We start from the raw sequence: 25,695 nt of genomic DNA, 5'->3' as shown, positions 1-25,695 counted from the left end.
GTGCAATGGCTCATGCCTGTAATCCCAGCACCTTGGGAGGCTGAGGTGGGTGGATCACTTGAGGGCAGGAGTTCGAGACCCGCCTGGCCAACATGGTAAAACTCCATCTTTGCTAAAAATACAAAAATCAGCCAGGTGTGGTGGCCCATGCCTGTAATCTCAGCTACTCCGGAGGCTGGGGAAGGGGAATCACTTGAACCCAGGAGGTAGAGGTCACAGTGAGCCAAGATCGCGCCACCGCACTCCTGCCTGAGTGACAGAGTGAGACTTTGTCTCAGAGAAAAAAGGAGTTAGGACATCTCTGGGCCTCAATTTCCTCCCCTCTAAAATGAGATGGATGACACCTGCTGAGCTTCCTGGATAAGCACGCAGCGGGAAGGGCCGGGCTGAGCGCTCCCCTGTGGGCAGTGCTGGGACGACAGAGAATAAAGCCGCTGTCTATCATGGGCAGCCCCGGAAGTGGGGGCCCAGCAGACTGGAGAAGGTTCTGCAACACACTGCTGAGCACAGAGGCTCCTGGGGACACAGGACACCTCCCGGCCCCTGTGTTGAAAGGAGGTAGGGGGTGGGTCTGGGAATCTGCATTCTGAACAAGCTTCCTGGGGACCCATGCAGGTAATACGTGGACTACACTCAAGAAACTTTTAAAGAGGGTGGAAAATCAGACACCTGGGGCTGGGCAGGTGACAGAAATGTGTGGCTTATTTGGGTGGGCAGCGTGTGGCCAGATACAGGTCCTCTAGAGAAGAAATCAAGATTCCCAGGAAGTTTTTTCTATTTGAAAATATTGTGCAGGGCACACAAAACCCCCCACGTGTGAGGGAGATTGGACCCTGAGCCACAAGCTGGCGGTCCATCCCTGCACCTGCATCTCTATTCTGGAGGACTGAGTCCAGAGACCCAGCAAGGAAGACTTAAGCTGGGGAGGGGGAGATGGCTGGGGGCTGGTTTTAAGCGTCGCCATGGGAAAGCTCTTCGAGTGTTGTGAGGCTGAAAGATGGTGCTGTGAGTGGGAACAATCTCCCGTTTCTCCCAGAGGCACGAGTTGTTGAACAGGCTCTCGGCAGAGCCTATTAGCTGACGGCAGGGCAGCTCTTTCGCACCTGCCATCCCCGCAAGCAAACAGCTACTCAGGGCTTGAAAAGTTTGCTTTTCTGAAAGGTAAATATCTTCTGCAAACTTCGTTGACATTCTTCATGGGTTTAATAGGTTCGCTTTCATGATGGATTCTAGGGCAGTTCCAGGTAATGAGGCTTTACGGTTCGCCCCTCAGGAGACCTATTTCCCCTTTTCTAGCGTGTATGTGTGTGTGTCCACTGCCTTTGTGCTGAGTTTAGGAAATGGGTGTGTTTGTATGCTCATACGTGTGTGTCTGCTGCCTTTGTGCTGAGTTTAGGCAATGGGTGTGTATTTGTATGCTCCCACACGTATCTACCGCCTTTGTGCTGAGTTTAGGAAACGCTTCCACCGTTAAGTCAAATGAGACATCAACATGGAAGGATGAACGGGGTGTACCGTTGGCTGTAAAACACAAGTCGCTTTTAAACAGTTACCTATTGTATGGTCCCATTTCTGTTTTCAGAATTGACGCCCGTCTCTGTAGGTATGTGTGTCCACAGGTGTGTATATTATGGTCCCCCATGGAGAGGGAGGATGGATATTGGTCAAGAGCTTGCACTTAGATTTGGGCTCTGTCGCTTACTACTCAGTTTCTTCTCTGGGTTGGAGAGGAGAAGGATGAAGGTGGCCGTGAAGACGAAAGACCACGGCGTGTGGCAACACCCCGCCAGTGCCACATCAAGTCTTCACTGCGTGTTGGATGCCTGCTAAGTATGGAAGGAAGAGAAGTGGGGAGGGGACATTTCACTCCCTGTTACTCTTCTGTACTGCTTGAAAATTTGTCAGCAGCCACATGTGACATGTATACCATAGACTGTGTTAGTTTATTAGCACTGCCATAAATGATCACAAATCAGGGGCTGACAACAGCAGAAATTGAGTCTCTCGCAGTTCTGGAGGCCAGAAGTCTCAAATCAGAGCGTCAGCTGGGCAGTGCCGCCTTCAGGCTCCAGGGGAGGATCCCTGCTTGCTTATTCCAGCTGCTGGTGGCTCCTGGCGTGCCTTGCCCGGTGGCCCCATCACTGCAGTCTCTGCCTCCATGTTCCCATGACCATCTCTCTCTTCTTCTTACGGAGATGTAAGTCATTGGATTTAGGGGCCACCCCAAGTCCAAGATTATTTTATCTTGAAATCTTTAGCTTATTATATTTGCAAATATCCTATTTCAAGTAAGGCCACATGCTGAGGTTCTGGATGGGCATGAATTTGCGGGGGACACTACTTATCCTAATACATAGATAAAAACCTGCAGCTGAAATCTGCAGACCCCTCAATTCTCGAAAGTACGAATTGGTGTCAGCTTCTCCTGCAGAGGCGCCTGTCTCGTGCCTGACACTTTGGCTTTCGTTGATTCATTTCTGCTGCCACTGCTCCTTTATCATGCATCCATCCCCTCCTCCACCCAGAAGGCAGCATCCTTCCAAGTTCCGAGTCAGGTGGAGGTGGCAGGCCCAGTACTTCTGGGCACCTTGGACAAGTCAGTCAAATCTGAGAGTCTTGGTTTCCTCATCTGTAAAATGCAGTCCATCCTAGTACCCACCGTATAGGACTATTGTTAGATCAAAGACGACCATGCCTGTTAGGCCCTTCGCACAATGCCTGGCACAGAGCAGGCACTCAAGAGATACTATAGCTGCCATTTCGTCAAAAACCATATGGGCCAGACGTGGTGGCTCATGCTTGTAATCCCAGCACTTTGAAAGGCCGAGGTGGGCGGATCACTTGAGGTCAAAAGTTTGAAACCATCCTGGCCAACATGGTGAAACCCCATCTCCACTAAAAATACAAAAAAATTAGCCAGGTGTGGTGGCGGGTGACTGTAATCCCAGCTACTTAAGAGGCTGAGGCAGGAGAATCGCTTGAACCTGGGAGGTGGAGGGAGGTTGCAGTGAGCTGAGATCGTGCCACTGCACTCCAGCCTGGGCGACAAGAGTGACTCCATCTCAAAAAAAAAAAAATCTTCTAAAGATTTTTTCCATTTTATTATGAAAACTCAAACATAGAACAGTTAAAAGACTTGTATGCTAGACACACAGATTCCCACTACCCAGATGCTACTGTTTACATTTGGTTGTTTACATTTGCATTGTCTTCGCTTGCTGTCCATCTGTCTGTCCATGCCTCCACCTTTTGAGATGGAGTCTTGCTCTGTCACCCAGGCTGGAGTGCAGTGGTGCAGTCATGGCTCACTGCAACCTCCACCTCCCAGGTTTAAGAGATTCTCCTGCCTCAGCCTCCCAAGTAGCTGGGATTATAGGCACACACTACCACACCCAGCCAATTTTTGTATTGTTAGTAGAGACGATGTTTCACCATGTTGGTCAGGCTGGTCTTGAACTCCTGACCTCAAGTGATCTGCCCACCCTGGCCTCCCAAAGTGCTGGATTACAGGCATGAGCCACTGTGCCCAGTCTAACGCATCCATGTTCTTTCTTGATACACTTCACAATAAATGGTGGACATCAGCTTGTGCATGTCATTAACTCGAGTTCAGCATTACAGAGGCAATTATAATGACATCAGACTTGAGGCAGGGGAGAGACACCCAGGCAGGTGGACCTGGCTGAAGTTGAAAGTGAAGATTCCCTTTGCCTGCTGCTTTGGAGTCTGGAAACTTCTGGGGCCATGTCTGGGTCACTTCAGGGTGTGGCCTGCCATCCCACAGGGCAGGCTGAGCTGCTGCGGGCCACTCATCCTCAACTGGCCCCTAGCTGGTGCCTCAAACATTGTGGAGGCTGCATCGTTGTTTTTCTTTCTTTTTTTGAGACAGTCCTGCTGTCACCCAGGCTGGAGTGCAGTGGTGCGATCTCGGCTCACTGCAACCTCTGCCTCCTGAGTTCAAGTGATTCTCCTCCCTCAACCTTCCCAGTAGCTGGAATTACAGGCTCCCACCACCATGCCTGGCTAATTTTTATATTTGTAGTAGATACAGGGTTTTACCACATTGGCCAGACGGGTTTCACCATATTGGCCAGGCTGGTCTCAAACTCTTGACCTCAAATGATCCACCCGCCTTGGCCTGCCAAAGTGCTGGGATTATAGGCATGAGTCACTGTGCCTGGCCGAGATGGCATTGTTGTTGAGGCTGCACTGTCGAGGGTATACTGAGGCTGCACTATTGCTGCATTGTTGAGGGTGCATGAGGCTGCACTGCTGAGGGTGCATAAGGTTGCATTGTTGAGGCTACACTGTTGAGGGTATACTGAGGCTGCATTATTGTTGCATTGTTGAGGGTGCATGAGGTTGCATTGTTGAGGCTGCACTGTTGGCGGTATACTGAGGCTGCATTATTGCTGCATTGTTGAGGGTGCATGAGGCTGCACTGCTGAGGGTGCATAAGGTTGCATTGTTGAGGCTGCACTGTTGAGGGTATACTGAGGCCGCATTGTTGCTGCATTGTTGAGGCTGCACTGTTGAGGCTGCATTGTGTTGAGGATGCATTGTTGAGGATGCATTGTTGTGGAGGCTGCATTGTTGAGGGTGCATTCTTGAGGCTTCATTGTTGAGGGTGCATTGCTGTTGAGGGTACATTGAGGCTGCATTTTGAGGTTGTATTGTTGAGGCTGCACTGTTGAGGGTATACTGAGGCTGCATTATTGATGAGGCTGCATTGCTGTTGAGGCTGCATTGCTGTTGAGGCTGCATTGTTGAGGTTGTATTGTTGAGGCTGCACTGTTGAGGGTATACTGAGGCTGCATTGTTGATGGGGCTGCATTGTTGAGGGTGCATTGTTGAGGGTGCATTCTTGAGGCTTCGTTGTTGTTAAGAGTGCACTGTTGATTACATTGTTGTTGAAGGTACATTGTTGATGGTGCATTGTTGTTGATTGCATTGTTGAGGGTACACTGAGGCTGCATTGTTGATGAGGCTGCATTGTTGTTGAGAGTGCATTGTTGTTGAGGGTACATTGAAGCTGCATTTTGAGGTTGTATTGCTGAGGCTGCACTGTTGTTGAGGGTATACTGAGGCTGCATTGTTGAGGCTGCATTGCTGTTGAGGCTGCATTGTTGAGGGTGCATTCTTGAGGCTTCATTGTTAAGGGTGCACTGTTGATTACATTGTTGTTGAAGGTACATTGTTGATGGTGCATTGTTGTTGATTGCATTATTGATGAGGCTGCATTGTTGTTGAGGGTGCATTGTTGTTGAGGGTATACTGAGGCTGCATTGTTGAGGCTGCATTGTTATGTTGGCCAGAGGTGGGGTGGGGGCTGTAACAGGCAGTGACACATCCCCTCTCCCCTCATTCTTCCACAGCTGGAGCCAGACGGACTGCTGGTGTGGGTCCTGGCGGGCGCCCTGGGGCTCAGCCTCGTCTTCTCCCTGGTCTCAGTCCCACTGCAGTGCTTCAGGCTCAGCAGAGTCTACGGCTTCTGCCTGCTCCTCTTCTATGTGAACTTCCTTGTTGTGGCCCTCCTCACTGAATTTGGAGTGATTCACCTGAAAAGCATGTGACTGAAGCCACTTAGTGCTGTGGCCTCACTGCTGGCAAGAGCCCCGCCCTCCTGCCAGGGGAGGCCCGGGACCAGAGCATTTCTGCAGGGCTCCTGTGGGCACAAGTGCACGGCCCTTGCTGCTGGATATCTGAGGTCACTGCTGTGAGCTGAGAGAACTGCTCTGTCCCTCTCACTGCCAGCACCCAACAGCCTTGCCGTGGGGACTTTGGAAACCAGGCTTTGCTCTGGACAAAGGGTTCCAGAGAGAAGCTAGAAGGTCCCCTTGAATGACCCCCAGAACCCCTCTGAGAAGGGCTAGAGTTTGGGGAAGATTTGGCTGGGTGTGTTCCAGGCCATGCTGGAGGCACCCGAGACACAGGCGCTGCCCATTCCCCTTGCCTGAGCTTCAGGCCTACTAGCACCTTCTCAGGGCACAAGTGGCTGCCCAGCCCTCAGAGAATGAGGGTGGCTCAGACCCCAGGGAATCAGGCCACTGAGGGCTGAGCTCCAGAGCCGCACTGTCTGCCAGAAACAAAATTCAAGACGTACTTAATTTTGAATTTCGCCTTGCCACGTTTATAAAGCCAAAAGCAGCGGGTGCCATTCGTGGCGATACACTTCACTGAACCCACTTGCTCCAAAAACACCATCAGCCCAAGGCACTGCTATGCCCGTAGCTGCCACATGGGGCGGCGGTCAGACGCTTCCTCTAGGATTCCGCCCCTGACTGCCCACAACTCCTTTGTTTGTGCCCGAGCCTTTGCTTCTCCAGCTGCCAAGCAGAAGTCCATAGGACTGTGCCTTTGCCTCCCTCGAGGGGGGTCCCTGAGTGGGCTCCACGGCCTGTGAGCTGGGGAAGGACAGATGGGGAGCCCTCGTGCCTTCCTGCTGTCATGCTGTGACCCCGCCTTATGTTGCCGAAATAAGCAACTCTTAGGTTTGCAACTGCCTTATGCTGGGAATAAAAAAAATAAAACTTTTTTACAAATAAAAAAATAATTCAAAATTTCGAGTGTAGAGAAAATGACACACCCAACTTTTACCAGTTCTTCGTCACCCGGGGCCAGCGCCGAGTGGCTCATCCCAAGGCAGGGCTCGGGCGGGGCTGAGGCAGGATCAGGAATGGCCATGGCCTTGGATGGAGCCACTCTCTGCACAATACCTGAAGCCACGTAAGTCAAGAGGCAGCAGCCACATTTACAAAGCAGAGGCTCTTTTATTAATATGCCAGAAATCCAGAGACACAGTGGGTTTTCTAGGTAACAAATCACCAACGTACAAAACCATACAGCATTGCTCCCGTGATCCGTACAAAATGATTGTCTGCATGGTGGAGTAAGGCTGGGGCTGGGGGAGGGGAAGCGAGGAGCTGGGGAGGGCACAATGCCATTGCTCCCACTGCCAGGCTAAGGCCCCGGCGCCAGTGAGTGTCACCTGGGTGCACTCAACTGTGATATCGGGGATGAGAGGACATCTAAGCTAGATCACATCCCAGGGCCCTCAGAGCTCACAGCCTGTGGGAGACCCCCGCTCCCGGCTTGTGGGAGGCCAGGGGTAACCCGGGGATAGCTGTCCCTAGCCTCAATGACAAGGCCGCCCACCCTGGCTGGACTCTGGCCTGTTGACACTGCTGCCATTGGGTATTTATCGGGTCCTGGCCAAAACCAGGTTCTTTCTCAGGACTGGGTTGGGAGGATGGACGCACTAACTCGCTCTGAACAGGGCAGAGATGCCACTCCTCCTGGAATAGACCCTCCCACCCTGGGGTCTCAACTCCCCTGGGCAGACCCCAGGGTGCTGCTGGCCCCTCCAGTTTTCCACCCACCCTTGGGAAGGAAGGGCCGAGTCTGAGGCCCAGATGCTCAGGTCAGAGACCTGACCCTTACTTCCAAAATGCCCATTTCAACACACAAAAGCTAAAAGGCACCCAATTAGGCAATAAAGTTCCCTCTCTGCGAAAGGGAGGGGGTTCTGGCCTGGGGCTCAATGTAGAGCTCCCGGTGATGGCCCATGGCCCTCCAGAGAGGAAGAGGACAAAGCCAGTCTGACTCCCAGAGGAATCACAGTGATTCTCAATGATTCGCTGTTTTCCCATAGGGCTGTGCTTTAAAAATAAACACCCACCACTGGACTAACTCCGTGAAGGGGAGAACCAGGCCGTGTTGGCTATGGGACCCAGCTTGGTCCTGGAGGTGGTAGGGAGCAGGGGTTGGGGGGCCAGGCACTGCTCCCTGGGGTAAGGCCCCACCCTGCCCATTTTGTGGCTGGGAAAAGAACGAGGCCAGAGGGAGCCTGCGTCCACCTGTGGCCCAGAGCACCCCACAGCGCACGCCTGTCCCTCCCCTGCACCCTTCATGCTGCTGCCGCGGCTCCTGCTGTAGAACCTGTGCTGTGCTCCAGGGAAGCAGAACCAAAGAGGCCTCTGAACTGACTCTGCCTGTGTGGCCACCACTGCCTGTCACCACAGCTGGCAACCCTCCTACCTCCACCATGCTCGGATGTCCTGCAGAGCTCCCAAAAGGTGCCGTGGCGGGCAAGAGTGGTGGATGTTAACAGTTCATCCGAACCTACTTCTGCACCAACCAATCCTGCTACGGAAATCTCTGGGGTGAGCAGAGGCAGGGAGGGAGGGCGGCTGGGAGCTGGGCCGGGGCCACGGGGCTGCTGCGTCCCACAGGGAGCATCTCTGCTGGTCGCTCCCATTTCTAGTGCACACGTGTGAAGGACCTGCTACCAGCTTTAGCACATATGTTAATTCACCAACATATCGTTTTGCTTGAACGGGTAAATCGCAAAAGGGATTTGGTCAAGAAAGCCCATTCCAGGAAGCTGTTTGGCTTACAGGCGTCAGCCCCACTTCCTGCCTCACGCCCCTTCCTCCGGGGTCTGCGTCCCCCAGGAGGCCACTGTGGAAGGATTTTCACCAACAAGGGTTAAGCCGGAGAAGGCTGCGTGGGAGGGCTGCAGAGCCGAGAGAGGAGACTGCTCAGCGTAATCTGCTGCCGCCCGGCACTGGCTAGCTGAGCTTTGGCCACCTGGGTACAATCACCCCAGTTCCTCTTTCCATTAGGTCCTGGGCACTGGTCCCCGAAGAAGCGTTCCATGACATTATCATATACATTGAAATACCACCTTGGAGACCGGGGGTTCTTTCCTTCCTAAGTGGTTCTGTCCCTAAAGACACAGGAACCTGTGGCATGGGCCGCAGGCAGCAGGGGTGGGGATGCCATCAGGTCAGGGAGACGTGCGCCTGAAGCAGCAGCACTGATGGCTTTGGATGTGGCCGATGGAGGCTGGCCCACGCGGGAGGCCAGCCCCGCAGAGTCAGCTGGATCCAGGTGAGGGGTCTCCTTGGGAAGGGGCTTCTGGAGCCTTCCACAGCAGGAAGAGCTCAGACCTAGTGGCCGCACCCCACCCCTCACCAAACTGGCTTGTGGAGTTAAGGAAAACAGGGCAAGGTGGTTATAAACCAAGCCCCTCTCGTCTGTCTGCTTTCTTCCTCTATATAAATATGTGCATATACGTGAGTATGCGTACACACGCCGCAGTTCCGGACGTCGAAGTAGAGCGATACTATTGTGTTATTGCATAGAAGAGACGGTTTTCGGGCACTGGGCTAGGTGACGGTCTGGGAGCGCTGGCGGCTGCCTGGGGGCTGCTGGGTGGCGGAGGCTGCGCTGCTGCTGAGCTGACGCTGTTGCTCCTGCTCCCTGGCATGCTCCTCATACCACTCCTGGAGCAGACAGCAGAGGGGGCGCTGAGGCCTGCACCCCACCCCCTGCCCCACCCACCCCACAAGGTCATCGAGCTGCAGGGTCTGACAGCCAACGGCATCCAGGCTGGAGGGGGCAGGGCTGCCAGCCTCACACAGCTGGTACTGAAACTCCCCCGTCACAGGCTCAGAAATGCTGAGAATTTTGAATATGGCCCCAGAAGCAAAAATGACAATGAAATCTTCCCCTAGTGTCTGGAGGCTGGCGCATCACAGCTCTCTAACACGCCCAGGCAGGAACAACCTCATCCCTTGTTTATGAGCATAAACTTTTGTCCTTCACGAAAGGGTCCCCCCCAGGTGACCCCTTCTGAGCTTGGCAGGAACTGTGCCCCTGTTCCACACCCAAGACACCGAGGCTCAGAACTGCATCCTGCTGAATGCCTCACCTAACCTTCACCCTCCAACAGGAATGTGAAGGCATTCTGGAAATGTCAAACAGTGTACCCGTCTAAGGCCATGATTATAACCTCTGGCTTCTAATTTAAGAAAAGGCAGTCCGGGCACGGTGGCTCACACCTATAATCCCAGCACTTTGTGAGGCCGAGACAGGTGGATCACTTGAGGTCAGGAGTTTGAGACCAGCCTGGCCAACATAGCAAAACCCTGTCTCTACTAAAAATACAAAATTTAGCCGGGCGTGGTTCTGTGCACCTGTAATCCCAGCTACTCAGGAGGCTGAGGCAGAAGAATCGCTTGAACCCGGGAGGTGGAGGTTGCAGTGAGCCGAGATCACACCACTGCACTCCAGCCTGGGAGACTCTATCTCAAAACAAACCACCAGCAAGTGGCTTGAGCACAGTGAGGCTTTCTTCCTATTGGGCAACCCTCGCCCAGTAGGAAGGGACTGGGAAGAGGCGGCCACTTTGGACAAGACATCCTTGCCAGCTCACGACTGTCTCTGCTCTTTCCTCTATGCTCACTGTGTTTCTTGCTACACACGTTTGAGTTTGCAGCTCGGACTCAGAATAAGGGATGGAGAGGAGGTTCTGGAGAATTCCTAAGGGGCAGGGACATGGCAGCAGGCAGAGGGGAGAGCTGCCTCCGCTGTGAGCCAGTCCAGGGTTCAAGGCTGAGCGGCCCCGCCCAGGTCCCACACAACCCCAGCGGTGGTCCCAATGGATGAGCCGAATCTCTCCACCAGCCTTCTTCCTCTACTCAGAGGCCCAGAGATCAGCCCCCTGCCCCTCCCAGGGCGAAGCTGGGGGACGACTCACAGCGCGGTCGGCCATGCTCCTACCTGGATCTCCTCCTGGTACATCTTCAGGCTCAGGTCGCTCTTGGTCCTTGAACGCCGTCCCAGAAACACCATGGAATGTTGCTAAGGAAGAGCAGAGGCTGTAGGGCTCAGCTGCAGATGTTCAGGACCCACCTCTGCTGCCACAGCTGGCCTCTCCCACTTCTCTGGCTTTTGCAACTGTGTCACTCAAGATGTTACCAGCATCTGAGGGGAGGGATTACGCCACGCTGAAACCCGCCTTCCTCCTTCAGACTGGGGCCTGGCCTCCTCACCTGGTATCTCTCCATCTGGGAGAGGGTCTCCAGCAGCCGGGTGACGTCCGAGGAGGTGCCCCGTGCCTCGCGGTAGAGCTCCAGGACAGCAACCAGCTCTTCTTTGAAGATTTCCTTCTCAAGGGTGATGCCACTATCAACTGCAGGGAGGGAGGGCGGGTGTGGGAAGGGCCGGGGGCTGAAGCCACCAACCTGGCTGGGTCTCGTTTGACTATCGTCCTTGCCTTAAGACCTCCGCGGGGGGTCTTAAGTTTCCCTCTCTAAGCCAACACTGCACTGGTGTCCTGTTCTCTGCCTTGGCCCTCTTCCCTTCCCCTTCCTCTGCTGTGAGTTCAGGAGCGCAGGTCTAGCCAGCAGCTTACAGGACCACGGGGTTTCAGGAAGGGGCCTCCAAGCAAAGAAAATGGCCAGATGGTCTGATACCACAGAGATATGAGGAGGAGTAGTAACAGGTGTGGGCATGGGGTTTTCTGTTTAGGAGACAGGATCTCAGGCTGGGCGCAGTGGCTAATCCCAGCACTTGGGAGGCCGAGGCAGGCAAATCATGAGGTCTGGAGTTTGAGACCAACCTGGTTAACATGGCGAAAACCTGTTCTACTAAAAATACAAAAATTAGTTGAGCATGGTGGCGGGTGCCTGTAATCCCAGCTACTCGGGAGGCTGAGGCAGGAGAATCACTTGAACCCGGGAGGTGGAGGTTGCAGTGAGCTGAGATCACGCCATTGCTTATCAGCCTGGGAGACAGAGGGAGATTCCATCTCAAAAAAAAAAATTAAAGAGACAGGGTCTCACTCTGCCCAGGCTGGAGTGCAGTGATGTGATCATGGCTCACTGCAGCCTTGACCTCTTGAGCTCGAGCGATCAAGTGTGGACAGTTTTGATGGAGAATTTGGGAAGAAGGGAGGATCAGTACACAGAAAACTATGCAATCTGGGAAGAGTGAGGCAGTCACTAAATCCAGCGCCGTCCAGCTGCAGCAGGAATACAATTTGCCGGTGCGGTAAACAGTATTCACACTGTTTAAATCAAGAACCGTAGTATGAACCTATTATTGAGAAACGTGGAGATGACTAAAAGAAGAAACAGCTAGGAGGGAGACGCCTCTGGAGGACGGGGCAGGGAAGGCAGGACACGGGCTGCTGCCACCACGTAAGCCTTTCTCTACTACTTGATTCTTCAACTATGACGTCACTGTTTTTATTTTAAAGTTAGATGGACCATGTTTTCTGACATTAACTATTTGAAAATCAATGCAAGTAGGAGACCTAGAAAGACAAGCCAGACAGATAAGCTGGACAACCAGACAGCCGAAAAAGGCCAGCCTAATGGCTGGCTGGAAGGCCACCGGGACAGCTAGAACTGGGTGGGCGGCACACAAACGCCCAAGGTGTCACGGACCTTCTGAGTCCTGGTTCTTGCGGCTGTAGTTCATTCGGAAGACGAAGGCCTCGAGGATGAAGGCAACAATGATCGTCATCACCACCTGGCCAGGGACAGGGAGGGAGGGGCGGAGACAGGGGAGGAGGGTGGGTGGGTGTCTGTGGGTGCATGGCCCACCCCCAACAGAGCCCGCCAGATGGGACCCAGTCCCACTCCCTGACGCTGCAGCCTGAGGAGCTGGGGCAGCTGGTGACGTGGAAGACGAAGGGCAAAGAGCATTCTGGGGCCTGGGACATACCATGGTCACGATGTAAAAGGTCATGAAGTAGAGGCGGCTCCAGTGGGAGGTCTGAGAGGTGACGCCTTCCTGGAGACCAATGGAGCAGCCAGTGAGGGGACCCATGCCAGCAGGGCAGGTCCCTGTCTGCACGGGCTGCCCCATGGCCCCAGCCCGGAGCCAGGCTCCCCAGCTCTTCACAGACCCCACCCTGATTTGCGGCTGGTTGTGAGAGACGGAGGAGAGGGAGCTCGCCCCTCTGGGTCCAACACTAATTCCTGACTCATTCCGGCTGCTGAAGGAGCCCGGCCGCTCCCCTGGACAGCTGGATCCAGAACCAGGGCAGCCTTCATCCCAGTAGGGCTGGGAGTTGGAAGAGTTTAAGGAATGGAATAGAGAGTGGCAATGACTGATGTATTGTCACTAGAGGGAAAAGTCATCTCTACGGTGGGGGAGACGGGACAGAGACCCAGAGTCTAAGTGGCATCTCCTGGCTGCTGGGAACATGCAGAGAGATGGGAGTGACAGCCGAGTCCGCCAATGCTGGGAGGGGTGGCTCCCAGGGTCCAGCCATACTGTGGCCTCCCCACAGAACACCAACACAGCGTGACTCAAGACCCCCAGCCCTGTGGGGTACAGGAAGAATGATACACCCTGGGTGAGGGGAGACCCAGGGCTGGTGGGAGGACACCCCCAAAGCTGCCCGAGCTCTTACCATGATGATGTACCAGTTGTTGACCACTGTGAGCTCGAACAGGGTCACTGCCGAGGGAAGGGAGAAAGCAGCATCCTGATGAGACCACACTTCAAACCTATCCCGGGTACCATGTGCTAAGACGAGGGGGTCACCATATGCCCACTTGTGCCCACCTGGTCCAGGAAGGACCAGGCAAGGCCCTTGTGGGGCGCTGGCTCCACCGGGAGCTCTGCCATTGTGGCCTGGCCCCAAGAGGGCACACCTTCTGCCTCGGCAGCCTGTGCACACCAGACCCATCCAGATCTCACTAGGTGCAGATCTGCGGTGTCATGGGGGCACGCCCTTTTTCCGGAGAGGCTGCTTGGCTGTGATCTCCTCTTCATGGGGGTGGGCACAGGGCCGTGTGCAGCCTAAGCTGGGGGGCAGTGCAGCTGCAGCAGCGTTGGTGTGGCTGGGTCCCACCCTGTGAGTGGCACTGTGACGAGGGGACCCCACCCAGCTATGGCCTACAACTCTTCCCTTCTCCAATACTGAGAAGGTATCAGGGAAAAGAGTGAAAGCAGGCGGCCGAGAGCGCTCCAGGATCCGGCCTGGCCTGCACTGCCAAGGCTGGGCAGACCACGCCCTCCACCTGGGCCAGGGAGGTGCCAGAAAGTGTGCCCCTTGGTGCTGGAAGGAGAGGCCCAGACACTCGCTGTATCACCTCTGGGACCCGTGGTGACAAGGGCGGGGTTTCCAGGGAACGTCCCCCCTGTGATTTTTCCCACTCACCAAAGCTGTTGAGGATGTTGTCGAAATTATTGAGATAGTAGTAGCCCTCCTCCACCACGGTCCTGTTGCCCACGGTGTGGTTGCGCCAGCGGTAGGCATCTGCCACTGTACTCGTGCTGGCCGGAGCACAAGGGAGAAAGGAGGGAGGGTCACAAGGCGATGGGTCACCTCCAGATAGGACAGAACTCTGAAACAAACCGAGGTCTGGCCCAGGATCCTCCCGTGCTGCCTGCAGCCTGCTTTCCTGCCTAACCCTCTCCACCTCATGCCTGGGCCCTGCTAGAGGAAGGCCCTTGGTCACTCCTGCCTGCTGGGCTTGGTGGGAGCCCCAGGCACCTGTCACCTGTCACCTAGCAGTTCTCTGCTGCAGGTGCAGCCTTCTCTCTCACCGCTGCCTACAGGGGACAGAGGAGAGGCAAAGGCCTCCTCTGCACCTGCCCTGTCTAGGATCTGCTCTTGAGTCTGGACACCAGGCCACAGCCCCAGGGAAGGAATTCCCTACTGGGGCTCTCTGATACTTGGCCTGAGCAAGTATTTGAAAAGGTTGGTCATATTCGAGAATCGTCTGAACCCGAGGTGAAGGTTGCAGTGAGATCGCGTCATTGTACTCCAGCCTGTTTTGAGGAGCTCATATTTGCCACTTTCCTTCCATCCTTTATGGCTGTTCTGTTAATATGCATGCTAATGTTTATAAAAGTCCAGTGCTTGGGCCACCAGGGAGGCTCCTCCCACACACTCACATCAGACACGCAGGTGAAGTCTGGAGCTTGCATTAAGCTCCCTGGTGACTGCGATATGCTCAAAAGTCTGGGACCCACAGCTATAGGCTTCTGGTTCCAGACCAAGCTTGACACTCAAAGCTACCAGTGTCTTTGTAAAACTGTTTCTTTATCAGTGCTTGAGGCCGCAAAGACCAAATGTAAGAGAACTCTGAATTGAGAATGAATGAATGGCAGTGCAGTGATTTCACTATGGCAGCTTAGGAGAAAGGGAGTGCTCATGGGAGATTTCACTCTCTGCTCTCCATCCCTGAGCTCGATGACCTTCCTGCACATGTCCCTAGAAGACTGGTCTTGTCCCAGGTCCCCAGCCACTCCAGGAGAGAAGTGGGAGGAAGCCATGGGACTTGACCTCAGGACACAGGCTACTTTAGGGGTAGCCTCCAGCCCTTGGCAGAGGGTGAGCTGATGGTTCCCAACGCTACCTGGGGGGATGGGGAAACACGGACCCCAAGTCCAGGTCCCTCGTGTAGCTCACTACACTCAACTAAGCCCTGAAAGCAAAGCAAGGTGGCTGCTTAGAGAGGAGCAACCCCAAGGACCCCAAGGCCACAAGGACGCCAATTCTGGCCCTGGTCAGCCCTCTGCCCTGGAAATGCAGGCTGCCCGGGGCTAGGTGCCTCCGGCCACCGCCTACTCACTTGCAGCAGTTGGGGAAGAGGATCCCGCAGAAGAACTCCATGCCCACGATGGCGAAGGAGTAGTAAAAGATGAGCAGGGTGAGTCCCAGGCTGTGGGGCGACAGGGGCAGGGTGATGCGAGGCCGGCAGGAGGAAACAACTCCTCCGCAGCCCCGGCCTCTTTGGACCCCAGGGCTGACTGCAGGGCCACGCCCCCGGTCGGTTCACCAGCTGGAAAGTGCCTGCGGGGAAGGGGCCTCGTGGGGCAGCTCTGGGGTGAAAAACAGCTCAAGTCAGGACTCTAGGAACAGATGCCCCTTTCCCAGAGATTCACCCCTTACCTGTGAAGGTAGACTCACAGGTGACCCCTTACCTGTGAATGTAGACACAGGCGGTAAGCGAGTTGACAGCTCCCTGCCCTCCCTACTAAATATGTCAGACAGGTCAGTGGAGAAAATGTTGGTGCCCAGGAGACCTGTGGTGGTCAGGGTTCCCGGCTCCTTGCAGCCCCGTCAGGACCCCGATTCCAGTCCTCTGTGGAACTCCTTTCCCCCAACTGCTACTCGGCTCCCGCCCCCACGGGGCACTGCCACACGGCACCTGGACCTGCGGGCCAGGTTGAGGGCTGGCAGTACCTGGCCATCCGGGGCAGAAGCTCGAACATGGTGTCCAGCACATTGCGGTAGCGCTCTTTCAACTTAAACAACCTGAGTGAAGAGGACACCCGTCACCTCCACACACAGGCGCACGCCTCAGCCCCCACCCTCAGAATCCCCTGCCGGCCCTGCCCTCTACACGCCTCAAGGTGAAGACAGGTGAGGACATCTCCTCCACCTGCGTCTGTTCCCCTGGGCACCACCAGCCCCGAGCTTGGCTCAGATGACTCATGCATGAGGGATTCGGACGATGGCAGCCCTAAGACACAGGCTGGGTGGGGCCCTTCCACAAAAAGGAGCAGGGCCAGGCTGCGTCTCCTTGCATTAGAGCTGCAGGCTCAGACAGGAGCAAGGCCTTGCTCCTGGGAACGAGGGAGGATAAGCCCATGTTCCCCGGGGAGTTGGGGCAAGGGAGCCCTCCGGCAAAGAAGGGTGGCAGAGGGTGGGAGGGATGTGGATACTCAGGCCCAGCTCCAGGCCACCCCCACATGCCAAGGGGGAGGCTTTTCCTCCACAGATGCCACCACCCCTCCTAGCGCTTATCCTGCGAGTCCCCTCTCCTCCTAGGGAGAGGACAGGGCGACAGAATTGGATGGGGTTGCAGCTGGAGGGTCAAGAAGCAAACCCAGGCTCTGAGTGCACAGGACCTCGGGAGCCCTCATTAGGAAGAGACACCATCAGTCAGGCAGGGTGGCTCACGCCTGTAATCCCAGCACTTTGGGAGGCCGAGGCGGGTAGATCACAAGGTCAGGAGTTTGAGACTAGCCTGGCCAACATAGTGAAACCCTATCTCTACTAAAAATACAAAAATTAGCTGGGTGTGGTGGTGGGCCCCTGTAATCCCAGCTACTCAGGAGGCTGAGGCAGGAGAATCATTTGAACCCAGGAGGCAGAGGTTACAGTGAGATCGTACCATTGCACTCCAGCCTGGGCGACAGGGCAAGACTCCATCTCAAAAAAAAAAAAAAAAAAAAAAAAAAAGGAAGAGACACCGTCAGTGGGGCAGGCTCGCCTGGCACTTCGTTCGGTGTCCCTGGGAAGTCAGTGGGACTCACACAAGGGTTTTTCTCCACAAGAGGCTGAGCCAGAGAAGCATGATGGGTCCCTGAAAGGCCCTTCCAACCCTCAGACCTGTGGCTCTGTCACCTGTGATTGAGCACATGGGCTCCTGTGGCCAGTGCAATGCCACCTCGGGTGGGGTGAACATGAGTCATGGACTGGGTTTCTCTGCCCAGAAGCACCTGGTGCGGTGAGGTGAGGGGCACAGGCAGCCTGCACGCCCTCAGGGGTGGGGACGGTGACCCCATGGTGCTTCTGCAGGGGGTGACATCTGTGACTCTGGCTTGTGAGCCTTCTGGCCCATTCTGGGTCACTTCCCAGACCAATCCTGTGGCATTGCCATCCTCCCTCTATTTCTCCATCTCCATCTCCAGCCCTGCTCTGCCCCATCACCTCAGCAGCTGGAGGGGACGCAGGACCACGATGAAATAGAAGGGCTCCATGTTGAGGGCCAGCGCCAGCAGTCCCAGGAAGGCGAACACTGTCACAGAGAAGTCGAACCTGCGGGAGGGGAGAGGCTGAGCTCCACCCCATGGCCCTGAGCCTCCCTGCACCTGCTCCCCTCCCTGGCCCTCTGCACAGCCACCCTCCCACGGAGCCTAGACACAGCAACACCAACAGGCCCTGGCTGGCTGCAGGAAGAACTTCCTGCCACCCCTAGGGTTTCAAGGTAGCCAGGCCCTGTCCCAGCACATGTCTCGAGGGTCAGGTCTCAGCGCTGACCCCAGGGCCAGAAATGCCCAGGAACCCCCTCCAAAGGGCCCTGTGCTGGTCTGACTATAGGGAGGAAAGAAGCCCGGCCTCTGAAGCCCTGGAGACAGGCCTCGTCTTCTGCTCAACAGACATCTGGTTACACACCGCGGGCCAGCCTGACCCCAAGGAACTTTTTGAGGAAAGAGAGCAGATTCCCCGAACAGCTTGCCCTGCCCAAGCCAGAGGACCCTCTCTCCTCTCTAGACACGCAGGGCCCACACGTGTGCTGTCGGCTCCTCCCAGCGTGTGTTAACCTGCTCACCCTCACAGCCCAAGACCTCATGAGTGCAGCCTGACTTCACGGACCGGTTAGCTTTAACAGGGCAGGAAAGTGACCTCCCGCTCTGTGGAACAGGGAGAGGGGTAGGTAAGCCTCATCACTGCTGATCAGGGGAGGCAGGGGAACATTCTTCTTTGCGGGCATTGTGGTTTTTATGGAAGAGAAAAAAGATTAATGACTCAGGAAGAGCAGGCCAGCCTGCGGCACCTCAAGAGGCCATTTCCAGAAGGACAGGCATGAGGGGTGTGAGAGGCTTCAGACAAGGGCCTGATCCTGGAGAGTTTCTGAGCCTCGGGCAGGACTGCTGGAGGGAGACACAGGGCTTGGCCCATCCTCAGACCTTCCCTCCGCAATTCCAGAAACGGCCTGGACATTGGGGTGTGCAGAGAAGGGTCTGTGGCCGTCCTCAGAGTCTCAGCTTTGGGTCAGAAACATGCTGTCCACTCACAGGTTCCATCCGGAGGACAGGTACTCCACAGGGCCCAGGCCGGCGACCTTCAGGAACAGCTCCACCCCATAGACTGCGGACAGAAGGAGGCCATCGGCAGCAGCCCCGCCACATCCTCCCCCATGCTCCGTCTCCTCTTTGTGGCTCCTCTGCAGGCTGTAGCCTCCCTGCTGGCCACGTGCCCTCCAGGCTGAGCCCAGGCCTCACTCATGTCCCACTGTGAGAGCAGGTGCTCCAGGAGAGGGCCCAGATGGTGACCAATTGTGCAATCTGCTTAAGAGAAACTGGCCAGGCGTAGTGATTCAGGCCTGTCAACCCAGCACATTGGGAGGCCAAGGCAGGAGGATCCTTTGAGCCCAGGAGTTGGAGACCAGCCTGGGCAACAGAGTGAGACCCCATCTCTGCAAAAAAAATACAAAAATTAGCAGGTCACGGTGGCTCTGTGTGCCTGTAATCCCAGCTACTTGGGAGGCTGAGGCTACTCGGGATCCCTTGAGCCTAGGAGGTTGAGGCTGCAGTGAGCCATGATCACACCACTGCACTCCAGCCTGGCTGACAGAGAAAGATCCTGCCAAAAAAAAAATGAGAGAAAAATCCTCCCTCCCCATCTCCAGACAGGGCCCAGCTAACCATCTGTCCATCCAACAAGTGTGTCCTGACCACCCCCTTCCATCTTGGGCCTTGTACTGGGTACCGGGTATGCAACAGTGACCAGTGCAGGGCAACCCTGGGCAACCATTGCACTCCAGCACAGCGAGGGCCCAGAGCTTATCAACGCAGTGGGAGGAAAGACGCCAACAGGGAATGACAACACTTGACAGAAAGGGCAGGAGAGTCAGGCAGAGGCCAGAGGGAGACACCACCAGGCCCTGGAAACCCCTGTGCACCGCCCAGAGGCAGGCGAGAGCAGCTGGGAGCAGAGGCTGCTGAGGAGGGTGACAGCGTGCAGGCAGGGCTGCGGCGCTGGCAAGCAGCGGGGCTGCAGAGCCGAGTGGTAGGCCACGCACGCCTAGGATCTGGACTCCATCCAGAAGGCAGTGGACAACCATGATAGAGTTTTAAAAAGGGACGAGATGGAATCAGACTAATTACTCCATCTCTTTATAGCTTCCTGTTTTAACGAACCATGAGATTCTATACTGAATGAAAGTTCTCCCAGGCAGTGTTTAAAACAAGCAGCTCAGCAAAGCCACGTCAGAAACTTACTGGTAAGAAAGACGAGGTAACTCCAGGGCACGTGCTTGGAGAAGAAGTTCCCACCTGTAAGACAGAGAGGTAGCAGCTCATGGGCAAGCCGGGTGTGCCAGCCAGGACATGGCCAGTTCCCAAGGGGGGGGGGCTCACCTTTCAGCATGAACGTCTCCACGAGGATCCAGACCCCGTTGACTGCCACCACCAAGTCTGAAATACAGAGGCCCGTAAAACACAGAGAAATAACAGGGGGGCTTAGAAATGTGCAGGTCACAGCTGCAGTCCCTGGTTAACTTCCTAGAGCTCTAGGGTTGGGGAGAACAGGGCTGCTCCACACACCCATTTGATAGGGAACATCCTTCTGCTCAGTGCTCTTACCGAGGGAGCTAAATCAACCAGTGTTTTCACCTAGAAACTGCTACGAATTTCTAAAAACACTCCATCACTATATAAAGACCAGTTATGATATAGGGATTATCCCAAATTGGTGTAAAAGATGAACAGTGTACAAGGCATTCAAGTATTGAAACCATTTGTTTTCCCCTAGAGACATTTTTTTTTAGATGGAGTTTTTTGCTCTTGTTGCCCAGGCTGGAGTGCAATGGTCCGATCTTGGCTCACTAAAACCTCCGCCTCCTGGTTCAAGTGATTATCCTGCTTCAGCCTCCAGAGTAGCTGGGGTTACAGGTGCGCACCACCATGCCTGACTAATTTTTTATATTTTTAGTAGGATAGGGTTTCATTATGTTGGTCAGGCTGGTCTTGAACTCCTGACCTGAGGTGATCACCTGCCTCAGCCTCCCAAAGTGCTGGGATTACAGGCATGAGCCACCGCACCTGGCCTCCCCTAGAGACTTCTAATTTTAAAATAATTGCATGAACTCTTTAGCAAAACTGCATATGCATTTGGCCATCTGCCTAGCAATCTCACTTCTCAGAAACTATTCCAATGATGCACTAGCAAAAATAGAAGTTGTATCTGAAAGCTATAGACCACAGCACTATTTGTGATAGCAAAACACTGGTAACAATCTCAATGACACATCAACAGGGGACTGGTTGAACAGACTATGAGACATTCATAAAGTGGCATGCTGTAACCATAAAGAAGAAACGGGCTGGGTACAGTGGCTCACACCTGTAATAACAGCACTTTGGAAGGCTGACGCAGGTGGACTGCTTGAGCCCAGGGGTTTGAAACCGGCCTGGGCAACACAGGGAGACCATGTCTCTACAAAAAAATAACTAGCCAGGTGTGGTAGTGCACACCTGTGGACCCAGCTACTCGGGAGGCTGAGGTGAGAGGACCGTTTGAGCCCAGGAGGCCAAGGTTGCAGTGAGCTATGCTTGTGCCACTGCACTCCAGCTCGGGTGACAGAGCAAGAACTCTGAGAGAAAAAAGAAAAGAAATGAGGTACAATTTCCACATATTACTTTTTTTTTTTTGAAACGGGATTTTACTGTAACCCAGGCTGAAGTGCAATGGGGTGTGATCTTGGCTCACTGCAACCTCTACCTCCTGGGTTCAAGCAGTCCTCCCACCTTGGCCTCCTGAGTAGCTAGGAACACAGGTGCACACCACCATGCCTGCTAATTTTGGTGTTTTTTTGTAGAGATGAGGTTTGCTACATTGCCCAGGCTGGTTTTGAACCCCTGGGCTCAAGCAATCCGCCTGCCTCTGTCTTCCAAAGTCCTGGAATTACAGGCGTGAGCCACCATGTCCAGCCTCATTTCTACATATTACTATGAATTGGTCTCCAGGGCATATTGTTAACTGCAAAAAGCCAGGTGGCAAAAAAAAGCTCATAAAATATGCTATTGTGAAAGACAGAGATATTGATATGTATCCAACTTACAGGTTTTAAATCATGGAAGGATAAGCCATGAATAAAAGTTATCCACTGTAGGAAGCGATGGGATATAAACTAAATTTCCTTGAATGTACTTTTTTTGGTAGATCCGACTTGGAACCCGTATAAGTATTTTACATAAATTTTTTTCCTTTTTCTTCAGTTGAAGTCTCACTGTGTTATCCAGGCTGGAGTGCAGGGGCACCATCACAACTCAGTGCAACCTCTGTCTCTCAGAATCAAGTGATCCTCCCGCTTCAGCCTCCCGAATAGCTGGGACTACAGGCACACATGGCTAATTTTTTCTATTTTTGGTAGAGATGGGGTTTCACCACATTGCTCAGGCTGGTCTCAAACTCCTGACCTCAAGTGATCCGCCAACCTCAGCCTCCCAAAGTGCTGGGATTACAGGCATGAGCCACCGTGCCCAGCCCTAATTTACATAATTATGAAACAAAATTTGGGTTTTTTTCTTTGAGATGGGGTCTCACTCTGTTGCCCAGGCTGGAGTGCAGTGGTGCAATCATGGCTCACTATAGCCTCAACCTCCCCAGGCTCAGGTTCTTTTTGTACTTTTTGTAGAGACAGGGGTCTCACCATGTTCCCAAGGCTGTTCTCGAGCTTTTGGGCTCAAGTGATCCACCAGGCTTGGCCTCCTGAAGTGCTGGGATTTTTAGGTCTGAACCACCACACCTGACCATAAAACAAAATTAAATGCCAAAAGCAATCCCCCCAAAATAACAAATAATATGGCATAAAGAAATCCAAATCTGTATCCAGTCAGTGACATGTCCACATGGAGAGGAACTATTCCAGGTGACCTTAAAACACAACGCCAGGCACAGTGGCTCACACCTATAATCCCAGCATTTTAGGAGGCCAAGGTAGGAGAACCACTTGAGGCCAGGAGTTCGAGACCAGCCTGGGCAACGTGAGGATATCCCATCTCTACAAAAATAAAACAATGAGCTGGGTGTGGTGGCGAGCACCTGTGGTCCCTGCTACTCGGAAGGCTGCAGTAGGAGGTTGGAGTGAGCCTGGGAGGTCGAGGCTGCAGTGAACCATGACTATGCCAAATTGCGGTGCCAGACTAAGTCCTTGTCTAAAGAAAAAATCCACAGTAATCTCAATGTACATCCCTGGACTGAGGTTTCTAGTGATTATATCATTGGGATTGCATTGCGATTATTATTCCGGGACTGTGGCATAAAGCAATGAATAACTCTGCCAGTGTAGTTGGGAACCTGGATATTTATTTTTTATGTTTGTTGGTGTCTGATTGTCTTCAAAGATAACCTGGATTTTAAGACTGCGAATCTAGGCTGGGCGTGGTGGCTCAGGCCTGTAATCCCAGCACATGGGGAGGCCAAGGCAGGTGGATCACTTCAGGTCAGGAGTTCGAGACCAGCCCGGCCAACATGGTGAAATCACATCTCTAATGAAAATACAAAAAGAGCCAGGCATGGTGGCATGCACCTGTAACCCCAGCTACTCAGGAGACTGAGACAGGAGAATCACTTAGAACCTGGGAGGCAGAGGTTACAGTGAGATGAGATTGCACCAGCGTGGGCAACAGAATGAGACTCTGTCTCCAAAACAAAAAAAAAAAAGATTGAGAATCTAGATGTGTAAGACTGATGAAATCAGAAATCAGTCTTACACATCTAGACTCTCAATCTTCAAATCCCTGTAGACCTGAATGTGAAGTATCAGCATGAACTCACAACAGTTTATCTTTAAAAAAGAAACAATGACCAACCCAAGCAATGGGCACCCAGCACCTCAAATTGTGTCTTTAACACCATTTCCCACTAAAAGGAACCAGAGTTCCTTGGAAAGACCGAATTGGATCAAGCCTCTAAGTTAGTGCTGTCCAAGGGAATTTTCTGTGACAATAAAGTTTCTTATCTGCACCATCCAACTGGTAGTTATTAGCCATTTGTGGCTATTAAGCACTTGAAATGTGACTGTTAAGCTGAATTTTTCATTTTAATTAGCTTAAGTGTAAATAGCCACATATGGCCAGTAGCTTCCACACTGCACAGCATGGCTCTAGATATAACTACCAAGTTCCAGAAAAAGGCAACAGAGGAACACACAAAACACAAATCCTGCTTCCTCACCTAAATATTGCATGAAGAGAGGAAGAAGAACCTACCGATTAAAACAAACTCAAGAGATATATGAACCAATCAACTCTGTGGTTCTGGAATTTGCTTCCAAAAAATCCAGGTCTAGAGAGGGGATGACGAGCTGGAGTGAGAGTACAGATGGGTGACGGGCATGGGCACGCAGGGGGCAATGTTCTCTCCACTTTCATACATGCTGAGAATTCCCCACAGTAAAAAGTCAAACACAGGACTCTAGGACCAATCTCTTGCCCCTTCCACTTCTAGAACAGCAGGGGGAAAGTGGCCTAGAGCGGAGACATTTCACACTTACACATGAAATACTGGAAGGCCTTGGACTTCACAAGGATATTAATGCCTGTTTGAAGAAAAGACATGTTAAAATGTAAATTTACACACGTGTTCCCCCTACCGAATCCTTTATTATCATCTCCTTCCAGGCAAGTGCAGCCACCTACCACCTTCTTCATGCATGTAGGTAAGCATGGTCTTTAGCCCAGAGGTGAAAGAAGGAGGGTCCTGCTCAAAGAGTGGTATCCACACTTCTGCTCAGACCCCAGGACAAGACTGCACTGACTATAGCTGCTCTGGGGAGAGCCTGAGCAACCTGGAACTGAGGGCAGGACAAAGCTTTGCTGACCACTGCTGAAACAGGCATGCAATTAAGGGGTAATTGTCAGGTACATAATATGAGCCTCCAATTTCAAATTTTCAAACTTTACACTACACAAGCATTATTCAAGGGGTCATGCAAAGTAAGTATACATCCTGCCATAAGAGGAGGGTAAAAATACTGGATCAAAAGGCAGATTACAGAACAGAATACATAATGTCACCCTATTGTTTTAAAAATGCACAGAAAAACGGCACAGAGGGAAACACATCAGAGAATTAACCGTGGTTATCTCTGGGTGCAAATTTCCATTTACTTCTAATTATCTGACTTCCAAGTTTCTTCAATGAATATCTTTGCTTTTGTATGAAAAAAGAAAAATTCCCCAAATGTCTTGGTTGGGTTAAGCTACCCATTTCTCTCCTAATCTGCTTCCTACCACACTTATCTCCCTGCTGTCTCTTCACACAGACATTCACACACACACACACACCCTCTGAACCTGCTCCTCAGATGCTCATCTGTGGTCTCTGCAAACCTCTAGCTGCAAGCACCTGCTACATTCAAGCCCACTTGCCTTTGAAGATGAGGAGCGCCGTTCTGGGAAGCTCATCAAACCAGTGCTCTCTGTTTTTCTTGGCCTGGCAGAAAACAGGACCAGGAGGGAGGGTGTCAGGGCCAGGGACCAGAGCCCAGCCCTAGAGCCAGGATGCTGGCTTCCTTTCCTGTTCACCCTGCTAAACTGGGGAACAACATTAGCCTTCAGGGATCTACATGAGAGCACGGCCAGCCAGTGTGTACCGAGTGTTTACAATGTGCCACGCAGAGGCATTATTTTCGTATAACCCGGAAAATAGCTCTGTCGGTAGGGATTATCATTACGCCTCTTCCCAGGTAAGACAAGACTCAGAAAGGCTCATTAACGAGATTTGGTGACACTGCATCACAAATGTAAGGGCGGATATGGGGGCTGGGGGCCACCTGTGATCCCTGAAGTGTACCATACAAGCTGAGGGCTGAGCTGCTCTAGCAGGGAGAGCGCTGGACCTTGGGTCCAGTGGACCCTGCTCACTGCTCCACTTGGGGACCTGTCTGTCCACTCCTTCTACGGTTTCAGAGGAGCACTTACCTTCCACTTCAAAGCAGCAACTTCATAGATATCATAAAAGTCCTTTAGGCTGCCATATGAAAAATAAAAAGGGACAAAAAACTCAGAATGCAGTTCCCCTGAGCTTCGGTTCTCTCACCTGCCTGCCTATGGACACCTTTACAGGCTGAGCGTAGGAGGGAGGGAGGGAACACCGTGTGAGTCCCAGCACCGCAGTGCCAGGGATCCTTTACCTGCAGGCGTTTG

General features: G+C 53.3%; 2 protein-coding genes across 11 annotated transcripts in view; one reads left to right on the top strand and one right to left on the bottom strand.

Moving 5' to 3' along the window:
- SLC8B1 (solute carrier family 8 member B1) overlaps positions 1–6,581 on the top strand; it is a 36,260-nt gene extending 29,679 nt beyond the window's left edge. For 4 of the 6 annotated variants that reach the window (XM_032240512.1, XM_032240535.1, XM_032240511.1 and 1 more), the window contains one exon: positions 5,376–6,581. In XM_032240512.1, coding sequence (XP_032096403.1) covers positions 5,376–5,542 — 167 coding nt within the window. In that variant the 3' untranslated portion in view covers positions 5,543–6,581. The remainder of the gene's footprint in view (positions 1–5,375) is intronic. The other 2 variants (XM_032240527.1, XM_032240519.1) reach the window with 1 other exon arrangement.
- A 2,460-nt stretch (positions 6,582–9,041) lies between these two features.
- Positions 9,042–25,695, bottom strand: part of TPCN1 (two pore segment channel 1) — a 77,273-nt gene continuing 60,619 nt past the window's right edge. For 2 of the 5 annotated variants that reach the window (XM_032240487.1, XM_032240506.1), the window contains 16 exons: positions 25,471–25,519; positions 24,919–24,982; positions 24,042–24,086; positions 19,903–19,959; positions 19,765–19,818; positions 18,559–18,631; positions 17,471–17,578; positions 15,998–16,069; positions 15,384–15,473; positions 13,964–14,079; positions 13,211–13,257; positions 12,517–12,585; positions 12,237–12,321; positions 10,839–10,978; positions 10,567–10,647; positions 9,042–9,287 (listed from right to left, as the gene is read on the bottom strand). In XM_032240487.1, coding sequence (XP_032096378.1) covers positions 9,171–9,287; positions 10,567–10,647; positions 10,839–10,978; positions 12,237–12,321; positions 12,517–12,585; positions 13,211–13,257; positions 13,964–14,079; positions 15,384–15,473; positions 15,998–16,069; positions 17,471–17,578; positions 18,559–18,631; positions 19,765–19,818; positions 19,903–19,959; positions 24,042–24,086; positions 24,919–24,982; positions 25,471–25,519 — 1,267 coding nt within the window. In that variant the 3' untranslated portion in view covers positions 9,042–9,170. The remainder of the gene's footprint in view (positions 9,288–10,566; positions 10,648–10,838; positions 10,979–12,236; positions 12,322–12,516; positions 12,586–13,210; positions 13,258–13,963; positions 14,080–15,383; positions 15,474–15,997; positions 16,070–17,470; positions 17,579–18,558; positions 18,632–19,764; positions 19,819–19,902; positions 19,960–24,041; positions 24,087–24,918; positions 24,983–25,470; positions 25,520–25,695) is intronic. The other 3 variants (XM_032240490.1, XM_032240496.1, XM_032240501.1) reach the window with 2 other exon arrangements.

The sequence above is a fragment of the Sapajus apella genome, unplaced genomic scaffold (genome assembly GCF_009761245.1).
Source record: "Sapajus apella isolate SASKATOON/1434 unplaced genomic scaffold, GSC_monkey_1.0 scaffold2, whole genome shotgun sequence".
In the NCBI taxonomy this organism is placed as follows: domain Eukaryota; kingdom Metazoa; phylum Chordata; class Mammalia; order Primates; family Cebidae; genus Sapajus; species Sapajus apella.
Note: the sequence above shows the minus strand (reverse complement) of the source record. Positions and strands in the feature narration are given on the sequence as shown.